General features: G+C 45.8%; 1 protein-coding gene and 1 pseudogene across 1 annotated transcript in view; one reads left to right on the forward strand and one right to left on the reverse strand.

Annotated features, from left to right (window-relative positions):
* The first annotated feature begins 2,409 nt into the window (after positions 1-2,409).
* LOC144485784 (uncharacterized) overlaps positions 2,410-23,397 on the forward strand; it is an 89,840-nt gene continuing 68,852 nt past the window's right edge. Inside the window, exon 1 of the mRNA XM_078203869.1 lies at positions 2,410-3,223. Coding sequence (XP_078059995.1) covers positions 2,582-3,223 — 642 coding nt within the window. The 5' untranslated portion in view covers positions 2,410-2,581. The remainder of the gene's footprint in view (positions 3,224-23,397) is intronic.
* LOC144485793 (small ribosomal subunit protein uS3 pseudogene) lies at positions 16,797-17,605 on the reverse strand (annotated as a pseudogene).

Consider the following 23,397-nt stretch of genomic DNA (forward strand, 5'->3'; position numbering starts at 1 on the left):
AGTTTGAGTCTGTGGTGAAGTTTGAGTCTGTGTGTGAAGTTTGAGTCTGTGGTGAAGTTTGAGTCTGTGGTGAAGTTTGAGTCTGTGTGTGAAGTTTGAGTCTGTGGTGAAGTTTGAGTCTGTGTGTGAAGTTTGAGTCTGTGGTGAAGTTTGAGTCTGTGTGTGAAGTTTGAGTCTGTGTGTGAAGTTTGAGTCTGTGGTGAAGTTTGAGTCTGTGTGTGAAGTTTGAGTCTGTGTGTGAAGTTTGAGTCTGTGTGAAGTTTGAGTCTGTGGTGAAGTTTGAGTCTGTGGTGAAGTTTGAGTCTGTGTGAAGTTTGAGACTGTGTGTGAAGTTTGAGTCTGTGGTGAAGTTTGAGTCTGTGTGTGAAGTTTGAGTCTGTGGTGAAGTTTGAGTCTGTGGTGAAGTTTGAGTCTGTGTGTGAAGTTTGAGTCTGTGGTGAAGTTTGAGTCTGTGGTGAAGTTTGAGTCTGTGTGTGAAGTTTGAGTCTGTGGTGAAGTTTGAGTCTGTGTGTGAAGTTTGAGTCTGTGTGTGAAGTTTGAGTCTGTGGTGAAGTTTGAGTCTGTGGTGAAGTTTGAGTCTGTGGTGAAGTTTGAGTCTGTGGTGAAGTTTGAGTCTGTGGTGAAGTTGGAGTCTGTGTGTGAAGTTTGAGTCTGTGGTGAAGTTTGAGTCTGTGTGTGAAGTTTGAGTCTGTGGTGAAGTTTGAGTCTGTGTGTGAAGTTTGAGTCTGTGGTGAAGTTTGAGTCTGTGGTGAAGTTTGAGTCTGTGGTGAAGTTTGAGTCTGTGTGTGAAGTTTGAGTCTGTGTGTGAAGTTTGAGTCTGTGGTGAAGTTTGAGTCTGTGGTGAAGTTTGAGTCTGTGGTGAAGTTTGAGTCTGTGGTGAAGTTTGAGTCTGTGGTGAAGTTGGAGTCTGTGTGTGAAGTTTGAGTCTGTGGTGAAGTTTGAGTCTGTGTGTGAAGTTTGAGTCTGTGGTGAAGTTTGAGTCTGTGTGTGAAGTTTGAGTCTGTGGTGAAGTTTGAGTCTGTGGTGAAGTTTGAGTCTGTGTGTGAAGGTTGAGTCTGTGGTGAAGTTTGAGTCTGTGGTGAAGTTTGAGTCTGTGGTGAAGTTGGAGTCTGTGGTGAAGTTGGAGTCTGTGTGTGAAGTTTGAGTCTGTGGTGAAGTTTGAGTCTGTGGTGAAGTTGGAGTCTGTGGTGAAGTTTGAGTCTGTGGTGAAGTTGGAGTCTGTGGTGAAGTTTGAGTCTGTGGTGAAGCTACAAACAGAAACTGTTCTGTTTCAAATCAAACTGCGGGACTTGGAAGAAAATGATGGGAAGAGATTTTGCAAAGTCCCCTCCCCCACTCCCTCAGCTGGCAGCCCAGCACGCAGGCGCAGAGAGCGCTGCTGAGCCGAGCTGTCCGGAGCAGGCGCAGAGAGCGCTGCTGAGCCGAGCTGTCCGGAGCAGGCGCAGAGAGCGCTGCTGAGCCGAGCTGTCCGGAGCAGGCGCAGAGAGTGCTGCTGAGCCGAGCTGTCCGGAGCAGGCGCAGTGCGGCTGCCGCCAGCGGTCGCTCTCGATCTCTTTTTGGAGCAGCAGCCGCCGTAGAGAGAGGGGGGTGAGGGGGAGATCACCGAGCGGCTTCTCGCTCTGGCCGGAGCCGTCAGCCGGTTGCCTGGAAACCTTGGCTGGATCTGGTGCAGGGGGAGGGGAACAATGGGTGGGGGCGGGGCCTGCGCACTGGAACCACAGGACGTCACATGGGAACAGACTTATTCCTATTGGCTAATTCAGGCGATGTTCCATTGTGCCGTCACAATGCGGAAGTTGGCCAATGATTGAAACTACCGCCTCTGTACAACATCTGGGAGGAAATCAATGTTTCCCCCTTTCCATTTCTTTTCTCATTCTGGGGGAAATTGGGGACTTGCAGCAACTGAAGGGTAAGGAAGTGAATCCAGTCTGTATATTCCACACATTTTTTAGTCCAGTCATATGGGCATATATCTGTCTGGCAGCCTGCATGGAGATTTCCAGCTCTCTGTGTCCAGGACAGGAAGCAGTGAGCATGGATCTGTCAATCAGCGTCAATCAGCACCTTCAGGAGAATTGGGAGGGTGAATATTAGATACAGCAGAGTGAGAATGGAGGGAGAGTGTGTGGGATGGAGATTTACAGCTTTTGGGGAATGAGAGAGGAAAGAATGTTCCATAGAAACTGGAATTGTCTGTTCTGAATTTCGATCCTGTACTGACAGTGATGACTTGTGTCAACTTGTTTTGCAGGATATTGAAAGAGGAATCACAGGCTAAAATCTCAAACGTCACGTCTAGATCTGGCAGAGTCATATTCCTTGGGACCTGAATATCATCGGCCATTGAATCTGGAAGATTTGAAAAGATTTCAAACCTTAATGTGACTGGAAAAGTACCAACACACTTCCACATTCAAGTGAGAGTGTTCCAGTGCACTGACTGAAGAGCTTTAACCAGTTACACAGCCTGAATAAATATCACACCATTCACAGCGGGGAGAGACTGTACCCGTGTTCTGTGTGTGGACAAGGCTTCAACTGATTGGCCACCCAAGGGAGAGGCAAGGACACCTGCACCATGGAGAAACCATGGAAATGTGCAGACTGTGGGAAGAGATACAGATACCCCTCTCTGCTGGATGCTCATCGGCGCAACCACACTGGGGAGAGGCCATTCATCTGCTCTGAGTGTGGGGAGGGATTCATTCGGTTCCCCCACCTGCAGACACACAAGCGAGTTCACACTGGAGAGAGACCGTTCACCTGCTCTCAGTGTGGAAAGGGATTCACTGTGTCATCCACTTTGCAGAGACACCAGCGAATTCACACTGGGGAGAGGCCGTTCACCTGCCCTCAGTGTGGGAAGGGATTCAACCAGTTATCCAATCTATGGACACACCAGCGAATTCACACTGGGGTGAGGCCATTCACCTGCTCTCAGTGTGGAAAGGGATTCACTCGGTTATCCGACCTGCAGACACATCAACGCGTTCATACTGGGGAGAGGCCGTACACCTGCTCTCAGTGTGGAAAGGGATTCACCTTGTCATCCACTTTGCAGAGACACCAGCGAATTCACACTGGGGAGAGACCATTCACCTGCTCTCAGTGTGGGAAGAGATTCGCTCGGTCATCCGACCTGCGGACACATCAGCGCATTCACAGCGGGGAGAGGCCGTTCACCTGCTCTCAGTGTGGGAAGGGATTCACTCGGTCATCCGTCCTGCGGACACATCAGCGCATTCACAGCGGGGAGAGGCCGTTCACCTGCTCTCAGTGTGGGAAGGGTTTCGCTCGTTCATCCAACCTGCAGAGACACCAGCGAGTTCACATGGGGAGAGGCCATTCACCTGCTCTCAGTGTGGGAAGGAATTCACTCAGTTATCCCACCTGTTGAGACATCAGTGAGTTTACACTGGGGAGAAACCGTCAACCTGCTCAGTGTATAAAAAGGGTTCAGAATTTCATCACAGCTGCTGAGGCACCAACAAGTTCACAGGGGTTGGATTCTGCTGTTATTGTTTCTGCTCTCAATTACATCCAGGACTGTATTTTGTTCATTCTCACAGTTGGTCAATGGGGAGGGTCGGAGGGTTTCTTTCTGCTGGACTGGCCGGTCTCACAACTTTGCCTCCAATGGGCTGATGCTCTTTGAGTCTTGTTGCGAATACCTGGTTTTAAATTTCACAAGGATCACAGAGTGACAGGGTGTGAGGAAGTTCAGAGATATTTAGTCAGCATTTCTGTTTGAAACTCCCCCAGAAGCCCATCCAATTTCCTTTGTAATTGTTTATTGTCTCCACTTCCTCCACCCTCGTAGGCAGCGAGTTCCAGGTCATTACCATTCACTCCATCAAAATATTCTTCCTCCCATTCCCCCCGCCCCGCATCTCTGACCCAAAACCATAAATCTGTGACCCCCCTCGTCCTTGTCTCATCAGCGAATGGGAACAGCTTTTCTTTGTCCACCTTATCTAAACCTGTCAGAATCTTGTCCACCTCTATCAAATCTCCCCTCAACCTCCTTTGCTCCAAGGGGAACAACCCCAGCCTGACATTGACAATAAAGAACAAACTAACAGAATGTGTTAATACCTGAAATCAAATGGGAATGTTTAATTTCTGTTTTAAAGATATTGTGAATATTTTGTCCTGGACAATAAAGGAATTGGAATAACTCACCTTGGGTGTGGTTGAATGGAATATATCAATCTGATATCCACCTACAGTCCAGTGAAAGTCTGGAATGTGTAGCTGGAAATCCCTCCCTAACAGCACTGTGGGTGTACTTACACCTCAGGCATTGTAGCAGTTCAGGAAGGCAGTGTTGGCGCTGATCGTGGCCGAGGCAGCTACATACAGCCACATATCCTGTTATAACTGAAGGACTGCAGATTGAATGTGAGGCATTATGGGACTGGACTATCTTGACCACATTCCTGTGACTGCTCAGTTTCTGCAATCACGGACCATTGAAGCTGCTCAGCAGGGCCCCAACAGAGGACCTGGTGAGAATATTTACTCAGAATGAGTTAGAATTAAACTTATTCCAGGACCGGCTGGTGTTCAGCGGCTGAGATACCCGAATCTGTGAACAGGAGGTCTGACCAATCAACAAACAGTGGCAGATAGTTGGTTAAGAAGTTAAAAAGCGTTCTCAGGCATTGTTTAAATTATTTTATCCCAAATTTGTGATAAGAACTGTGAGGGACATGTGACCCGTTAGTCGGTGCAGTAACGGTATACTCCAAATAGCACTGGACTGAAAAGCAGACCTCAGAGTAGATTCTAATGGTTATAATCTTACCCAAGCATGGCCAGTGAAAAATCAGAGCTTGAGTGGGTACTGGACAGGTCTCTTACCTGCTATTTGGAAACTAAGAACAAGAAACTTATCGATAAAATTATTAGAGGATACAGCCAACGTTTCAAGTCTGGAAGACACTTCATAACAGCTCTTATGAAGGGTCATCCATACCTGAAACATTGGCTCCACTCTGTCCCCACAGATGCTGTCAGACCTGCTGAGCTTTTCCAGCATTTTCTGTTGTTGTTTCAGATTCCAGCATCCGCGGTATTTAACTTTTATGATAAATGATTAGTTCTGATTGGAAACCCCACGACCCTCCCGCAAAACAGAGGGAGTGGTGGCAAAAGGGGAAAAAGCATAAGGATGATAAAGTCTGGGTTCTGATTCTCTGAGCCCATGTAGAATAAACAAAATGAGTGAAGCAGTTTATAAAGAACAGAAGTTACCCATCCCTAACAAAAACTGATCAAATTAAATAGATTGAGGAATATAACAAAAACAATAATAGATGAAGTTTAAAACCATTTGTTTTGTTTTAACCTTGTGTAAAGTGATGTAATTGTGTGCCAAGTGTTTGCTGCTCACTCCCCACCCCTTTGGGTTCTGTAGAAAAGTTAACCCTTTCAGCAGACAGTTCATTTGTTTTTAAATCGCCCGGAAACTCGTGTCTATTTTAGTTTATAATTGAAGATTTATGGGAATTGGCTCAGATGGTCTTTCGACATTTTTAAAGTATAAAAAAGTGGTCTTGAGAAGCCAACTTGGTAGAGAGAGGTGGAGGGAGATATGTTTACAGAGAGGTGTTGAGAGCTGTTGGTTTTACAAGTTATCCATGTTTTTGGAGCGGTCACTTCATGTCCTGGTCTGAGAGGGATGGAGAGAAGTCTGTTCAATTGTTAATGTTAAGCTTTCTCTATTAACTGTGAATCAACACTCTGTTTTTTTTATCTTTCTGACTTGTTACATTTTTAATGATTAATAAACTTTCTGAATTCACCATTTAAAGTGTTCTTTCTTGCCACATGGTTAAGACACTGGAACCTGGTGTGATTTACGATTAGGGAGGTTATTGTAAACAAGAGAACCCCCATAAATCTTAGTTCAAATAAATCAAAGTTCTGACAAATGGAATGTGATCCTTTATTATTCCGGACAAATGTGAGGTAATGTATTTTGGAAGGTCTAATACAGATAGAAAATATACAGTAAATGGCAGAACCCTTAAGAGTATTGATAGGCAAAGGGATCTGGGTGTACAGGTACACAGGTCACTGAAAGTGGCAATGCAGGTGGAGAAGGTAGTCTAGAAGGCATACGGCATGCTTGCCTTCATCGGCCGGGGTATTGAGTTTAAAAATTGGTAAGTCATGTTGCAGCTTTATAGAACCTTAGTTAGGCCGCACTTGGAATATAGTGTTCAATTCTGGTCGCCACACTACCAGAAGGATGTGGAGGCTTTGGAGAGGGTACAGAAAAGATTTACCAGGATGTTGTCTGGTATGGAGCGCATTAACTATGAGGAGAGGTTGAAGAAACTTGGTTTGTTCTCACTGGAGCAACAGAGGTTGAGGGGAGACCTGATAGAAGTCTACAAGATTATGAGGGGCATGGACAGAGTGGATAGTCAGAAGCTTTTTCCCAGGGTGGAAGAGTCAATTACTAGGGGGCATAGGTTTAAGGTGCGAGGTTTAAAGGAGATGTACGAGGCAGATTTTTTACATAGAGAGTAGTGGGTGCCTGGAACTCGTTGGCGGGGGAGGTAGTGGAAGTGGATACGGTCGAGACTTTTAAGGGGCGTCTTGACAAGTACATGAATGGGATGGGAATAGAGGGATGTGGTCCCCGGAAGGGTAGGGGTTTTTAGATAAGTCAGGCACCATGGTCGGTGCAGGCTTGGAGGGCTGAAGGGCCTGTTACTGCTGTAATTTTCTTTGTTCTATTACGAGAGAAATTGAACAGAGAAGTAAAGATGTTGTACTTCAGTTACAGTCCAACAGGTTTATTTGGTAGCAAATACCATAAGCTTTCGGAGCAATGCTCCTTCGTCAGATGGAGTGGTCTCAGAACAGAGACCACTCCATCTGACGAAGGAGCATTGCTCCGAAAGCTTATGGTATTTGCTACCAAATAAACCTGTTGGACTTTAACCTGGTGTTGTGAGACTTCTTACTGTGCTTACCCCAGTCCAACGCCGGCATCTCCACATCATGTACTTCAGTTATACAGGGCGTTGCTGAGACTGCATCTTGAACACTGGCTGCAGCTTTGTCTCCTATTTAAGAAATGATACAAATGCATTGAAAGTGGTTCAGAGGAGGTTTAATAGATTGCTTCCCAATTCTTGACCCTCACAGGATAAATTTTATCCGATTTTTCTTGTCTTCACCTCTGATAAAGAGTAATCCTGACTCAAAATGTTGTCTCTATTCTCTCTTTACAGATGCTGTCAGACTTGCTGAGATTGTCCAGCGTTTTCTGTTTTTGTTTCAGTTTCCAACAACAGCAGAATTTTGCCTTTATACTCATTCTTGTTCGATAAGGACATCAAAAGTATCAGGTATAGCACGAGAACGCAACACAAAAAGATCATCCATGATCTAAATAAATGATGGAGCAGACTCAAAGGGCCAAATGGTTACTTCTGCTCTGATGTCGAATGTTGGTCACAAATTCCTGAGAATTCTGAACCAAGGCTGGAAGATTCGCCTTGCTTGTGTTCGTGGGAAAATGTCCAGGAGAACCATCACTGTGAAGGACAGTTCTGGGATTAAAGGTTGCCAGACTGGAAAAGGAAAACAATGGAAATAAACCCTTGGAGTAAAGAATCACTTTGGGCTGGTTTTTGGAGAAAGTATGTCAACATTCCAAGGCAGGGTAAAATATATCCATTGAGTGGATATTTAATGGTGTTAAGAGTAAAAGGGCAAAGTTTAATTTTACAGTTTAAGGGCTATGTTCCCTATGAAAAAGTGTTTAATCATTGTTGCTTCCAGTTTGTTGGAGGAAACATCAGAAAACTTGAAGTTTTGTCATGTGATTCTTTAATTTGTTTACTGGGTTTAGAATTCATTTTTAAAAATTGTTGATCGTCAGAGATCCTAACAGTTCATTTAAAGCCACACGTTTCGACTTCCCATTTGAGTCTGGGACACCTTTCTGTCTCTCTATTGCTCGTGTCAATGACAGCCAGGCGACGGAGCTGAGAGCTGAATTTAGCTGAGAATAATGGGGCCTGCGCCCCAGTTGGGAAACTGCCATGGACGTCGCACTAATAGAGAGACAGGAAGGTGCTGGAGGACTGAGTGGGAAATGGGCCTCCAACCAATTGTTATATCAGTTACTCAGAGCTAAAGAGAAACCTGTCTCTTTAAATACAGATACAGGGAAGAGGCTGCACTGAAATCTGTCCCTTTTAACCTGCACAAAAGCAGGAGGCTGAGATTGACAGGCTGCAGGAGGAGACCATTCAGCCCATCATGTCCCTGCTATCTCTTTTAAAGAACACTCTGATTTATCCAACTGCTCTGTTCTTTCCCCACAGCCCTGCAAATTCTTCCCTTTCAAGTCTTTACCCTTTGGAAATATACTATTGAATCTTTCAAGCAGATCAGAACAATTTGTTGTGTCAAAAAATAAAATCTCATCTCCCCCTCTGACCCCTTTGCCAATTACCTTCGAGGGACTCACTTTCTGTTAAAGAGCCTGCCAACCCCTCTCACCCACTTTCCCGAAAGTGTATCAATCTCATCAGGAAAAGTCCAGCAAAATCAAATATTTTTACTGATAAAAGTTTATTAATGAAACAGGACATGATTAAAACAAACAGAAAATTACTTGAGGATCAAAGACAACCAGAGTAAAAGGATGTTCACAATGTTCTGGACACAAATGTTTTCTCTTTATCTGTTCCCTGACCTCTTTGTGGTAAAGGCAGAATTCTCTGGATCGTAAATTTAAAAAGAAGTTTATTGAATGAAAAAGGTTTACTGAACACAGTGGCACAATGGTTACTGCTGCCTTACAGCGTCCTGGCTTGGGTCCCTGTCTGTGCGGAGTCTGCACATTCTCCCCATGTCGGCATGGGTTTCCTCCGGTTTCCTCCCACAGCCAATGATGTGCAGGTTAGGTGGATTGGCTATGCTAAATTCTCATTAAGTGTACCTGAACAGGCGCCAGAGTGTGGCAACTAGGGGAATTTCACAGTAACTTCATTGCAGCGTGAATGTAAGCCTACTTGTGACTAATAAATAAACTTTAAGACATTGACTTTTACAGCTTCATGCGGGTGATCAGTCTGTAGAAGAGTAACCCTCTCTGGCTCCTTCTTTGTCAGGAATTCTTGTGGAAATCAACTTTGGGAGTCTGGCTCCTTCTTTGACAGCAATTTCCTTGGAATTCAGCCTTGGGAGGCTTCAGAATTTGGTTCACATGAAAAACCTTCAGAACCTCTACTTTTATCCCCAAAGTGACCGTTACCACACATCAGAGTTGGGCCTGTTGTAACATGACAATTGATCAATTTGGTCACCAGATTAATTGAATTGGATCCTCAATTACTGACACCACTTTCTATCACTGTCTCAGACAGGAATACAAGAGAACTGGTTCATGCTGTCCCTTTATCTGATTCTATACAATACCCTTATTCACACAGTTTCAAATGTTGAGGCTAATCAGAGTTTGAAGATCTCTCTCGCCAGTACACTACGCCAGCTGCGGCACGGTGGCACAGTGGTTGGCATTGCTGCCTCACAGCGCCAGGGATCTGGTTTTGATTCTCGGCTTGGGTCACTGTCCATGTGGTGTCTGCATGTTCTCCCTGTGTCTGCCTGGGTTTCCTCCAGCTGCTCCTGTTTCCTTCCCCAGTCTGAAAGACGTGCTGGTTAGGTGCATTGGCTGTGCTAAATTCTCCCTCAGTGTAACCCGAACAGGCGCCAGAGTGTGGTGACTAGGGGATTTTCACAGTAACTTCATTGTAGTGTTAATGTGAGCCGACTTGTGACACAAATAAATAAATAAACTTTAAAAATTTATCTTCATTGCACATTCGTTACATACACAGCAATTAAGCTTTTACATTTTAACAGCAAATAAAAACTCAGTCTTTGACTATAACGACTGATTTATTAATTGTAACTCAATTAAGGGTCACTGCTTATTCAATCACCATGATGCCCCCTCCAATTGGCCAATTCCTGAACGCTCCCCCGTGCACATCCACTCCCCTTGGCAGAGATTCACCACCCCGCCCCCCCACCGATCACCCTCCCCCATGCAAAGCTCCCCCCCCTTGGCGTCCACCCTCCTTGCATAAGCCCCCAGTCATTGTAAATACCCATCCACTAAGCCCCACCCCCACCTATCCCTTTGGCACTGTCCATGAGACACTTATGGTGCTCAACTGGGCACTGCCAGGGTGCCAGGAGGGTACTGAATGTGGCATTGCCCAATTGGCACTGCCACTGACAACCATGTGGCTTCAATGGCCTCCGAGCCCATCCCCACCTGCCCCCCCCACCCCCCCCCCCCCCCCCCCCCCCCCCAGTGTGGCCCAAGCACCTGGTCCCCGCTGGTGAAGACCAGTAGTGATTCTCGGCGATGTGACGTCTCGCCAGCGAGGGGGGGAAGCAGCCATGCTGAACCCACCAATCACATTGTAATGTAGGCAAATCTGTGCAAATAGCCTTCACTCCCTTTCTGGGAATGAAGCCGGCAAAACACAGGCCGGGAAGAGAGCAATCCTTTAGTCTCGCACGCTATCTTCCTGACTCACCGGTCTAATCGAGCGGCGAGTCGAGCCGGTAAGATCGCCCCCTGTATCTTTCTTTCACACTCAGACTGAACAATCAGCCTTATTCTTGAGGCAGATTTCACAGAATATAATGTCCTCTCGCTGATCAAAATGAAAGAAGAAATTCTTAGTTTAAACAATTCCTGCTCGCTGCACAGATTCCACAAACATTGAGGTGAATACAGTGTGGTAACAACAAAATGACAACAATACAGTTCAGTAACAACAAACTTTTTTAAACTTCATCTTTTTTTTGTTATATTCCTCAACCTAATTGTTTTAATTTGATCAGTTTTTGTTAGGGATGGGTAACTTCTGTTCTTTATAAACTGGTTCACTCATTTTGTTACAGAACCCAGACTTTATCATCCTTATCCTTTTTCTCCCTTTCCCACCACTCCCTCTGTTTTGCGGGAGGGTCGTGGGGATTCCAATCAGAACTAATCATTTTATCATAAAAGTAAAATACTGCGGATACTGGAATCTGAAACAAAAACAAAAAATGATGGAAAGTCTCAGCAGGTCTGACAGTATCTGTGGAGAGAGAATAGAGTCAATATTTCGAGTCTGGATGGCCTTTCATAAGAGCTCTTCTGAAGTGTCATTCAGACTCAATGTTGGCTCTATTCTCTAATCATTGTATCGATAAGTTTCTTGTTCTTAGTTTCCAAATGGCAGGTAAGCTCTGGTTTTTCACTGGCTATGCTCGGGTAGGATTATAACTATTAGAAGCTACGCTCAGAGGTCCACTTTTCAATCCAGTGCTACTTGGAGTATACCGTCAGTTCACCGATTATCGGGTCACAAATTTATGATAAAATAAGTTAAATAATGCCTGAGAATATTTCTTAACCAATTACCTATCACTGTGTGTTGATTGGTCAGACCCACTTTTTACAGATTCAGGAATCTCAGCCGCTGAACACCAGCCGGTCCTGGAATAAGATTAATTCTAACTCATTCTGAGTAAATATTCTCACCAGGTCCTCTGTCAGGGCCCTGCTAAGCAGCTTTAATGGTCCGTGATTGTAGAAACTGAGCAGTCGCAGGAATGAGGCGGCACGGTAGCACAGTGGTTAGCACTGCTGCTTCACAGCTCCAGGGTCCTGGGTTCGATTCCCGGCTCGGGTCACTGTCTGTGTGGAGTTTGCATATTCTCCTCGTGTCTGCGTGGGTTTCCTCCGGGTGCTCTGGTTTCCTCCCACAGTCCAAAGATGTGCGGGTTAGGTTGATTGGCCAGGTTAAAAATTGCCCCTTAGAGTCCTGAGATGCGTAGGTTGGAGGGACTAGCGGGTCAAATATGTGGGGGTAGGGCCTGGGTGGGATTGTGGTCGGTGCAGACTCGATGGGCCGAATGGCCTCCTTCTGCACTGTAGGGTTTCTATGATTTCTATGATGTGGTCAAGGTAGTCCAGTCCCATAATGCCTCACATTCAATCTGCAGTCCTTCAATTATAACAGAATATGTGGCTTTATGTAGCTGCCTCAGCCATGGTCAACCCCAACACTGCCTTCCTGAACTGTTACAATGCCTGAGGTGTAAGTACACCCACAGTGCTGTTAGGGAGGGATTTCCAGCAACACATTCCAGACATTCACTGGACTGTAGGTGGATATCAGATTGATATATTCCATTCAACCACGCCCAAGGTGAGTTATTCCAATTCCTTTATTGTCCAGGACAATATATTCACAATATCTTTAAAACAGAAATTAAACATTCCCATTTGATTTCAGGTATTAACATATTCTGTTAGTTTGTTCTTTATTGTCAATGTCAGGCTGGGGTTGTTCCGCTTGGAGCAAAGGAGGTTGAGGGGAGATTTGATAGAGGTGGACAAGATTCTGACAGGTTTAGATAAGGTGGACAAAGAAAAGCTGTTCCCATTGGTTGAAGAGACAAGGACGAGGGGGGTGCAGATTTTGGTTCAGATATGTGGGATGGCGGGGGAGGGGGGGCGATGTGAGGAAGAATATTTTGATGCAGTGAATGGTAATGACCTGGAACTCGCTGCCTACGAGGGTGGAGGAAGTGGAGACAATAAACAATTACAAAGGAAATTGGATGGGCATCTGGGGGAGTTTCAAACAGAAATAGTGACGAAATATCTCTTAACTTCCGAGCACCAGCCACTGGAGGCAAAATCGTGAGACCGGCCAGTCCAGTAGAAAGAAACCCTCCGACCCTCCCCATTGACCAACTGTGAGAATGAACAAAATGCAGTCCTGGATGTAATTGAGAGCAGAAACAATAACAGCAGAATCCAACCCCTGGAATCACTCGTGAATTTCTTGGTGTCTCAGCAGCTGGGATGAAACTCTGAATCCCTTCCCACACTGAGAGCAGGTGAATGGTCTCTCTCCAGTTTGAACTCGCTGGTGTGTCTGCAGACTGGAAGAGTTGGTGAATACCTTCTCACACTTCGGGCAGGTGAACAGCCTGTCTCCAGTGTGAACTCGCTGGTGTCTCTGCTGGTTGGATAACTGACTGAATCTCTTCCCACACACACAGCAGGTGAACGGCTTCTCCCCAGTGTGAACTCGCTGGTGTGTCTGCAGGCTGGGTAACTGAGTGAATCTCTTCCCACACTGAGAGCAGGTGAATGGCCTCTCCCCAGTGTGAACTAGTTGGTGTGTCCGCAGTTCGGATGACTGAGTGAATCCCTTTCCACACACACAGCAGCTGAAGGGCCTCTCCCCAGTGTGAACTAGTTGGTGTGTCCGCAGTTCGGATGACTGAGTGAATCCCTTTCCACACACACAGCAGCTGAAGGGCCTCTCCCCAGTGTGAACTAGTTGGTGTGTCCGCAGTTCGGATGACTGAGTGAATCCCTTTCCACACACACAGCAGCTGAAGGGCCTCTCCCCAGTGTGACTGCGTCGATGAATTTCCAGCCGAGATGGGCACATGTATCCCTTCCCACAATCCCCACATTTCCACGGTTTCTCCATGGTTCGGGTCCTCGTGACTCTGTAGTTTAAACAATCAGTTAAATCTCACACAGAACACGGGTACAATCTCTGCCTGCTGTGAATGCTGCGATGTATTTTCAAGCTGTGTAACTGGTTAAAGCTCTTTCCACACTCAGTGCATTGGAACACTCTTACTCAGGTGTGTGTGTGTCTCGGTGCTTTTCCAGTCACACAGATGCTTAAAATCTTCAGAAGCTGACAGAACAGAGAAACCTTTCCCCTTCTAGATTCAAAGGCCGATGATATTCAGGTCCCAATGAATTGAGTGACTCTGTCAGATATTGATGTGAAGTTTGGTTTGAGATTTCTGTCTATAAATTCTCACCTTCTGATATCCTGTAAAAGGAATTTACAAAAGTCATCAGTGTCAGTACAGGATAGAACTTCAGAACAGACAATTCTAGTTTCTATGGAACATTCTTTTCTCTCTCATTCCCCAAAAGCTGTGAATCTCCATCCCACACACTCTCCCTCCATTCTCACTCTGCTGTATCTAATATTCACCCTCTCAATTCTCCTGAAGGTGCTGATTGAGGCTGATTGACAGGTCCATGCTCACTGCTTCCTGTCCTGGACACAGAGCTGGAAATCTCCATGCAGGCTGCCAGACAGATATATGTCTATCTGACTGGACCAAAGACGTATGGATTATATAGACTGGGCTCACTTCCTTTCCCTTCAGTGGCTAAGGGCGGACAAGTCACCAGGACCCAATGAACCGCACGCTAGCTTTTTAAAGGAGGTTGCTGAAGAGATTGTGGAGAATTTTGTTGAAATTTTTCGTAACTTGCTAGATTTCGGGAGAGATCAGAAGATTGGCAATCAGCCAATGTGACTACCTTGGTCAAAAAGGGAGAAAGGCAGAAGGCAGGGAACTATAGGTCAGTTAATTTAACATCTATTATTGGCAAGACGCTGGAGTCAATAATCAAAGAGCAAATAGCTAATCATTGAGGAAAGCTGAATAGAATCAAACCTCGTCAACATGGTTCTATGAAAGATAAATCATGTTTGACAAATTTGCTTGAATTGTTTGAGGATGTAAGAAGGAGGGTAGATCGAGAGAAATCTGTGCTTGTAGTTTATTTTAAAAGGGCGCCATGGCAGCACAGTGGTTAGTACTGCTGCTTCACAGTGCCAGGGACTCAGGTTCAATCCCGGCCTTGGGTGACAGTCTGTGTGGAGTATGCGCATTCTCTCCATGTCTGTGTGGATTTCTGAGTGCTCCAGGTTCTTCCCACAGTCCAAAGATGTGCGGGTTAGATTGATTGGCCATGCTAAATTGCCCCTTTGTGTCCCAATAGGTGGATTAGTGGGGCAAAAATGTGGGGCTACAGGGATAGGGCCTGGGAAAGATGAGTCAAGAGTTGGGGAAGATGCAATAAAGTCACCCCTCTGTCTTCAAAACCTGGCAAATGGAGTTTAAAGTGGGAAGTGTGAGGTCATGTATTTCAGTCGGAGGAATCAACAGGGAGATTATCTAAATAGAGAGAGGCTGCCGATGAGTGAAGTACAGCGGGATCTTGGTGTTCTTGTGCATGAATCACAAAAAGCTAGCAGGCAGGTCCCACATGAGGTAAGAAGGAAAATGGCATTTTGGCTTTTATTGCAAAGGGGTTGGAGTTTAAAAACAGGGAGGTTTTGTTGCAACTGTACAGTGTGTTGGTGATGCCTCACCTGGAATAGTACATACAGTTTTGATCCCCTTCCCTAAACAAGGATATAGTAATATTGGACGTAGTCCAAAGGAGACTCACCAGGCTAATTCCTGGAGGGAGGGTTGTCCTATCAAGAGGGAGTAAATTGTCAAGGTCTGTGTTCCTTGAAGTTTTGAAGACAAAGGAGTTATTGAAACATATTAGATCCTGAGGGGGCTTGACAGGGTAGATGGTGAGATATTTTCAGGAGTGGGAGAGTCTCAAACAAAATAAATACCTCATTGAATGTTTTTAAGGCAAATATAGATAAATGTTTGAACAGTAAAGGAATTAAGGGTGATGGTGAGTGGGCGGGTAAGTGGGGCTGAGTCCACAAAAAGATCAGCCGTGATCTTACTGAATGGCGGAGCAGGCTCGAGGGGCCAGATGGCCTACTCCTGCTCCTAGTTCTTATGTTCTTATAAGCACTGATTCCAGATTGTTCAATACTTCTACACTGAATCCCTCTGCTTTCCTTCTCCCATATGTACTCTATGATGTACCAATCATGATACCCTAACTAAACTAAAACAAAAACCTTCTGACTCAACGAGGGATGGGTAATAAATGCTGGCCAGCCAGCGACGCCCATGTCCCATGAATGAATAAAAGAAATCACAGAATTGTTTTGATTCAAAGTTGAGACCTCATCCACACACACAACACGAGTAGAGTCTCTCCCGCTGTGAATGCTGTAATATTTTTTCAGGCTGTATAACTAGTTAAAGCTCTTTCCACAGTCAGTGCACTGGAACACTCTCATTCGAGTATGTGTGTGTCTCGGTGATTTGCCACTCACATTGATGTTCAAAACTTTCTGAAGCAGACGGTACAGAGAAACATTTCTTCTTCTGGATTCAAAGGCCAATGATAATCAGATCCTGATGAATTGAGTGAGGACGGGACGTTTGGTTTGAGATTTCTGTCTGTAAATCCTCATCACCTGATATCCTGTAAAAGAAGTTTACAAAAGTCATCACTCAGTACAAGATAGAAATTCAGAACAGATAATTCTAGTTTCTAAGGAACATTCTTTCCCCTCTCATTCCACAAAGGCTATGAATCTCCATCCCACACACTCTCCCTCCATTCTCACTCTGCTGTATCTAATATTCATCCTTCCAATTTTCCTGAAGGTGCTAATTGAGGCTGATTGACAGATCCATGCTCACGGCTTCCTGTCAATCTTTTCGGTAAAACAATTAAACGAAATCAAATCAACTGAGGGACAAATAAACATTCTTTTAATCTTTTTGGCAAAACAAGTAAACCAAATTAAATTAAATGAGGGATAGATCAAAAGGGGCAGACCTCAAAAAGAAGGGAATCGCCTGTCCTGGACACAGAGAGCTGGAAATCTCCATGCAGGCGGCCAGACAGATATATGTCTATCTGACTGGAGTAACAATGTGTGGAATGTACAGACTGGATTCACTTCCTTACCCTTCAGTTGCTGCAAGTCCCCAATTTCCCCCAGAGTGAGAAATGAAATGGAAAGGGGGAAACATTGATTTCCTCCCAGATGGTTTTTCTTTTGTTTTATTCAAACAAAATACAGAAAATTAAAAGTTTCTTTAGACGCTGACATACCAACTATGCAGTTGGAACTGGTCCAGGCTGCTGGATCACAGGCTGCCCTGGTTTGCCTCCCTTCTGTTCTGAAATGGGTGTAGTTGGCAAGATCTCATCCTTGGGCTCAACAATGCTGACATGATCAGGCAAAGGTTTCTTGGGTCCAATTTTACCACTTGGGTCCCATGGAAGCATGATCTTAACTTTAATTCCCAACACACCTTGCCTTAGCAGTACGTGATGCACAGCTGTATCAACATAGTAGTTCACTGGATCACCACTGTGGATCATCAGACCGTCAACAAATTTCATGGACTTGGCTCTCTGGCCTCGGAGTTTTCCGGAAACTACCACCTCACAGCCCTTGGCTCCACTTTCCATAATGAAGCGAAGAACACCATAGCAGGCTCTACGTACAGCCAGGCCTCCGAGCAACTTGTAACGCAGGGACTCTGCCTGAGCAATAGCACAAAGCCCTCGAGTGGCAACCTTTTCGGCATAGAGCTCAACACTTCCCTCTGGGAAACCAAACCGCTTCTGAACAACAGCAGTCGGCTCACGGATTCGACGTCCTTTCTCACCCAGCACATTCTGAGTCCTGGTGGCCAAGATGATGATCTCGGTCCTGGTGGGTGTGACTCGCACCTCCACACCGCTGTAGCCGTCCTCGGCCAACTCGCGGGTCAAGAACTCGTTGAGCTCGGCCTTGAAGATGCCGTCTACCACGAACTTTCGCTTCTTGGAGATCTGCGCCGCCATTTCCCCTCGCGTGCAGAGGAGGAAGTTTCACTCTGAAGCTCATTGGACAACTTCCGCACGGTGACGTCACAACGGAGCCCTACCTGAATCAGCCAATAGACATCAGCCTGTTCCGCGATGACGTCCTGGGGTTCCAGTGCGCAGGCTCGGCGAGCGGACGCGGGAGACCCGCACCCACCCATTGTTCCCCTCCCCTTGCACCTCCTCGAGCCAAGGTTTCCAGGCAACCGGCTGGCGGCTGCGGCCAGAGCGGGAAGCCGCTCGGTGATCTCCCCCACCCCCCGGCCAAGGACTGCGCATGTCCAAGGGAGAGGGGAAGCTGCGCATGTGCGGAGGGCTGCCCGCCCCTTCCCACCAGCACGCTGAGGTATTGACCAATGGGAAGAGTTGGAGGACCGGAAGTACTTTTCTCCTGCAGCCAACCAGAGCCCCCCATTTTCTGAATGCGGAAACCAGACAATGAGTTTGTTCACCCGCAAAGCTGCTGCTGCTGTTCTCGCCGAATGAAGATTGAGCTTCAGACACAGACTCAAACTTCTTTCTGTCTCCCACATCTGTGAGTAAAACACTTTCTTTTATCCCCTTTCCAATTCTTTTCTCATTCTGGGGGAAATTGGGGACTTGCAGCAACTGAAGGGAAAGGAAGTGAATCCAGGGAGGCTGCAGACTCTGGAAAGGTTGGCCCAGGTCTCTCTCTCTCTTAAAGACATTGACATCCTTTGCTCCCTCAGCTTGACACATTGATTTGTCTGGCTAAAAGGATGGTCCCTTTCCGAATGTTCACAATTAAAGGGCAGGTCTCCCCAGGAGATGGCTGACATTTAAGAGAACAATAAATTAATATAGGACAGAGATATGCCTAGTGTTGTTATATTGTAGATTTGATATATTATTTATGGTTCTGTAACAAAGTACATTTATTATTATTTCTCATCTTGTAATGTAACACTGAAGCAATGTTATATATTTTCACTCATTGAGTCATTACAGCACAGAAGGAGTCCATTCAGTAACTCGAATCCATGCCGACTCTCTATAGAACAATCCAGTCAGTCCCATTCCCTTTCTATATTCCCTTTCCCCTGCAAGTTTATTTCATTCATGTGCCCATCTAATTTCTGAAATATATTAAAGGGGACAGTAAACTAATATAGGACAGAGACGTGTCTGATGTTGATTTTTTAAAAATTCATCCTTGGGACACGGGCATTGCCGGCTGGGCCAACATTTATTGCCCATCCCTAATTGCCCTTGAACTGAATGGCTCGCTGGGCCATTTCAGAAGCTGGGTGAGAGTCAACCACATTGCTGTGTCTCTGGAGTCACATGTAGGCCAGACTGGGTAAGGACGGCAGATTTCCTTCCCTGAAGCACATTAATGAACGAGATGGGTTTTTTTGGTCAATCGACAATGGTTTCATGGTCATCAGTAGATTCTTAATTCCAGATTTTGTTTTTAAATTCAAATTGCACCATCTGGTATAGTACCAGAAGATTGGAGGTTAGCGAATGTTGTCCCATTGTTTAAGAAGGGGAACAGAGACTTCCCCGGGAATTATAGACCGGTGAGTCTCACTTCTGTTGTCGGCAAGATGTTGGAAAAAATTATAAGGGATAGGATTTATAGTTATTTGGAGAGTAATGAATTGATAGGTGATAGTCAGCATGGTTTTGTGGCAGGTAGGTCGTGCCTTACTAACCTTATTGAGTTTTTTGAGAAAGTGACCAAGGAGGTGGATGGGGGCAAGGCAGTGGACGTGGTATATATGGATTTTAGTAAGGCGTTTGATAAGGTTCACCATGGTAGGCTTCTGCAGAAAATGCAGATGTATGGGATTGGGGGTGATCTAGGAAATTGGATCAGGAATTGGCTAGCGGATAGGAAACAGAGGGTGGTGGTTGATAGTAAATATTCATCATGGAGTGCGGTTACAAGTGGTGTACCTCAGGGATCTGTTTTGGGGCCACTGCTGTTTGTAATATTTATTAATGATCTGGATGAGGGTATAGTTGGGTGGATTAGCAAATTTGCTGATGACACCAAAGTCGGTGGTGTGGTAGACAGTGAGGAAGGGTGTCGTAGTTTGCAGGAAGACTTAGACAGGTTGCAAAGTTGGGCCGAGAGGTGGCGGATGGAGTTTAATGCGGAGAAGTGTGAGGTAATTCACTTTGGTAGGAATAACAGATGTGTTGAGTATAGGGCTAACGGGAGGACTTTGAATAGTGTGGAGGAGCAGAGGGATCTAGGTGTATGTGTGCATAGATCCCTGAAAGTTGGGAATCAAGTAGATAAGGTTGTTAAGAAGGCATATGGTGTCTTGGCGTTTATTGGTAGGGGGATTGAATTTAGGAGTCGTAGCGTTATGTTGCAACTGTACACAACTCTGGTGCGGCCGCACTTGGAGTACTGTGTGCAGTTCTGGTCCCCACATTACAGGAAGGATGTGGAGGCTTTGGAGAGGGTGCAGAGGAGGTTTACCAGGATGTTGCCTGGTATGGAGGGGAGATCCTATGAGGAGAGGCTGAGGGATTTGGGATTGTTTTCGCTGGAAAGGCGGCGGCTAAGAGGGGATCTTATTGAAACATATAAGATGATTAGAGGTTTAGATAGGGTGGATAGTGATAGCCTTTTTCCTCTGATGGAGAAATCCAGCACGAGGGGGCATGGCTTTAAATTGAGGGGGGGTAGTTATAGAACCGATGTCAGGGGTAGGTTCTTTACCCAGAGGGTGGTGAGGGATTGGAATGCCCTGCCAGCATCAGTTGTAAATGCGCCTAGTTTGGGGGCGTTTAAGAGATCCGTAGATAGGTTCATGGACGAAAAGAAATTGGTTTAGGTTGGAGGGTCACAGTTTTTTTTTAACTGGTCGGTGCAACATCGTGGGCCGAAGGGCCTGTTCTGCGCTGTAATGTTCTATGTTCTATGTTCTATCTGCCGTGGCAGGATTTGAACCCGGGTCCCCAGAACATTAGCTAAGTTTCTGGATTAATAGTCTAGCGATAATACCGCGAGGCTATCCACTCCCCTGTTGTTATATGGTACAGATTAGATATATTATTTATAGCCCTGTAATGAAATACACTTGTTATATCTGGCTGTGTAATTTTGGACTGCAGCTATATTATATATTTCCAACAATCTCTTCCCTCAGAGAATTGTTAGTATCTAGATTTCTCTTCCATAGGGACCAGTGGAGGGATTGAATATATTCAAGGATGAGTTAGACAGTTTTTGAATGACAAGGGAGTCAATAATTATTGGGAACAGGCTGGAAAATGGAGAGAAAGCTCAGATGAGGATTTCTTCACTCAAGGATGTGGTGATGTTTTGGATTCTCTACCCCAGAGGACTATAGAGCCTCAGTCATCAAAAATTTTCAAGAGAGGGATTGATAGGTTTCTAGATATTGAAGATATCGATGGATATGGGGGCAGTGTGGGGAAAATAATGCAGAGGTAGATCAGCCAATAATCTCAATGAATGGTTGAGCAGACTCGATGGGTCGAATGCTGACTGCAGCTCCTATTTGTTCTGATTTCTGTGCTGGACAGGAAGCAGTGAGCATGGATCTGTCAATCAGCCTCAATCAGCACCTTCAGGAGAATTGGGAGGGTGAATATTAGATACAGCAGAGTGAGAATGGAGGGAGAGTGTGTGGGATGGAGATTTACAGCTTTTGGGGAATGGGAGAGGAAAGAATGTTCATTAGAATCATAGAATTGCTGCATCTTATCAACCGTCCCTGAGCTTTCACAATGAATCCCACTTCTGAGGACACCCTTATCTCTGACTTGTCTGTACTGCTGGCAGTCTCACAAAGCAGCTGCCTGTGTGCTGATACGGGAGGCCCTGCTCGGCAAGTTTAATGCTCCATGACTGTGTCTTTAATGAATGCTCCATAGAAACTAGAAATGTCGATTTGAATTTCGATCATATTCTGAATTGTGATGTTTTTTTTCTAAATTGACTTACAGGATATTAGACAAGGAGAAATCAGACAGAAATCTCCAACATCACATCTCGATCTGACAGAGTGACTCGATTTCTTGAGACCTGAATATCATCGGCCTTTGAATCTAGCAGGAGAAATGTTTGTTTGGCCTCTTGGCTTCAAAAGATTGTAAACATCACTGTGACTAGAAATGCACTGAGATACACACACCCGAGTGAGAGTGTTCCAGTGCACTGAGTGTGGAAAGAGCTTTAACCAGTTACACAGCCTGAAAATACATCGCAGCATTCACAGCGGGGAGAGACTGTACCCGTGTTCTGTGTGAGATTTAACTGATTGTTTAACCTAGAGAGTCACAAGGACACCCGCACCATGGAGAAACCGTGGAAATGTGGGGACTGTGGGAAGAGATTCAGGTTCCCATCTGATCTGGAAACTCATCAACGCAGTCACACTGGGGAGAGACCATTCACCTGCTGTGTGTGTGGGAAGGGATTCACTCAGTTATCCAGCCTGCAGAAACACAATCTCACTCATACCAATGAGAGACCATTTAAATGCTCTGACTGTGGGAGTGGATTCAAAAGCTCTCAGTATCTGATGTCCCACCAGCGCATTCACACTGAGGAGAGACCATTCAGCTGCTCTCACTGCACAAAGAAATTTAGAACTTCATCCAACCTGCAGATTCACCAGCGAGTTCACACTGGGGAGAGACCGTTCACCTGCTCTCAGTGTGGGAAGGGATTCACTCAGTCATTCACCCTGAAGACACACCGAGTCACTCATATCAATGAGAGACCCTTTAAATGCTCTGACTGTGGGAGCGGATTCAAAAGCTCTGGGGAACTGGTGTCCCACCAGCGCATTCACACTGAGGACAGACCGTTCAGCTGCTCTCACTGCTCAAAGAGGTTTAGAACATTATACAACTTGCGGATACACCAGCGAGTTCACACCGGGGAGAGACCGTTCACCTGCTCTGTGTGTGGGAAGGGATTCACTCTGTTATCCCACCTGCGCAGACACAATCTCACTCACACCAATGAGAGACCTTTTAAATGCTCTGACTGTGGGAGCGGATTCAAAAGCTCTGGAGAACTGGTGTCCCACCAGCGCATTCACACTGAGGAGAGATCGTTCAGCTGCTCTCACTGCTCAAAGAGGTTTAAAAGGCCATCCAACCTGTGGGAACATCAGCGAGTTCACACTGTGGAAAGACCATTCCCCTGCTCTGTGTGTGGGAAGGGATTCACTACTTCATCCAGCTTGCTGAAACACAAAGCCACTCACTCCAAGGAGAGCCCCTTTAAATGCTCTGCCTGAGAGGCCGGCTTCAGAAGCTCTCAGGAACTGATGATCCCCTCGCACATTCACACCGGGGAGAGGCCGTTCAGCTGCTCTCACTTTTCAAGGAGGTTTAGAATATCATCAACACTGCTGAAACACCAGTGAGTTCACACCGGGGAGAAACCATTCACCTGCTCGGTGTGTGCGAAAGGATTTACTCAGTTATCCAGCCTGCCCAGACACAACATCATTCACACCCAGGAGAGACCCTTTAAATGTGGGCGTGGCTTCAAAAGCTCTCGGGAACTAATGTCCCACCAGTGAGGTCACACCAGGCAGAGGCTGGTCACCTGCTCTGACTGGGAAGGGATTCACTCAGTCAGCAAACTTGGTGAAACACCAGTGAGTTCACAAGTGATTACAGTTCTGGGATTATTCTTGTGAATCTTTCTTGCCCCTTCTCCAGTGCCTCTATTTCCTTTTTCTAAATGGAGATCACAAATAGAACATAGAACAGTACAGCACAGGAACAGACCCTTCAGCCCACCA

This window comes from Mustelus asterias, unplaced genomic scaffold (genome assembly GCF_964213995.1).
Source record: "Mustelus asterias unplaced genomic scaffold, sMusAst1.hap1.1 HAP1_SCAFFOLD_220, whole genome shotgun sequence".
In the NCBI taxonomy this organism is placed as follows: Eukaryota; Metazoa; Chordata; class Chondrichthyes; order Carcharhiniformes; family Triakidae; genus Mustelus; species Mustelus asterias.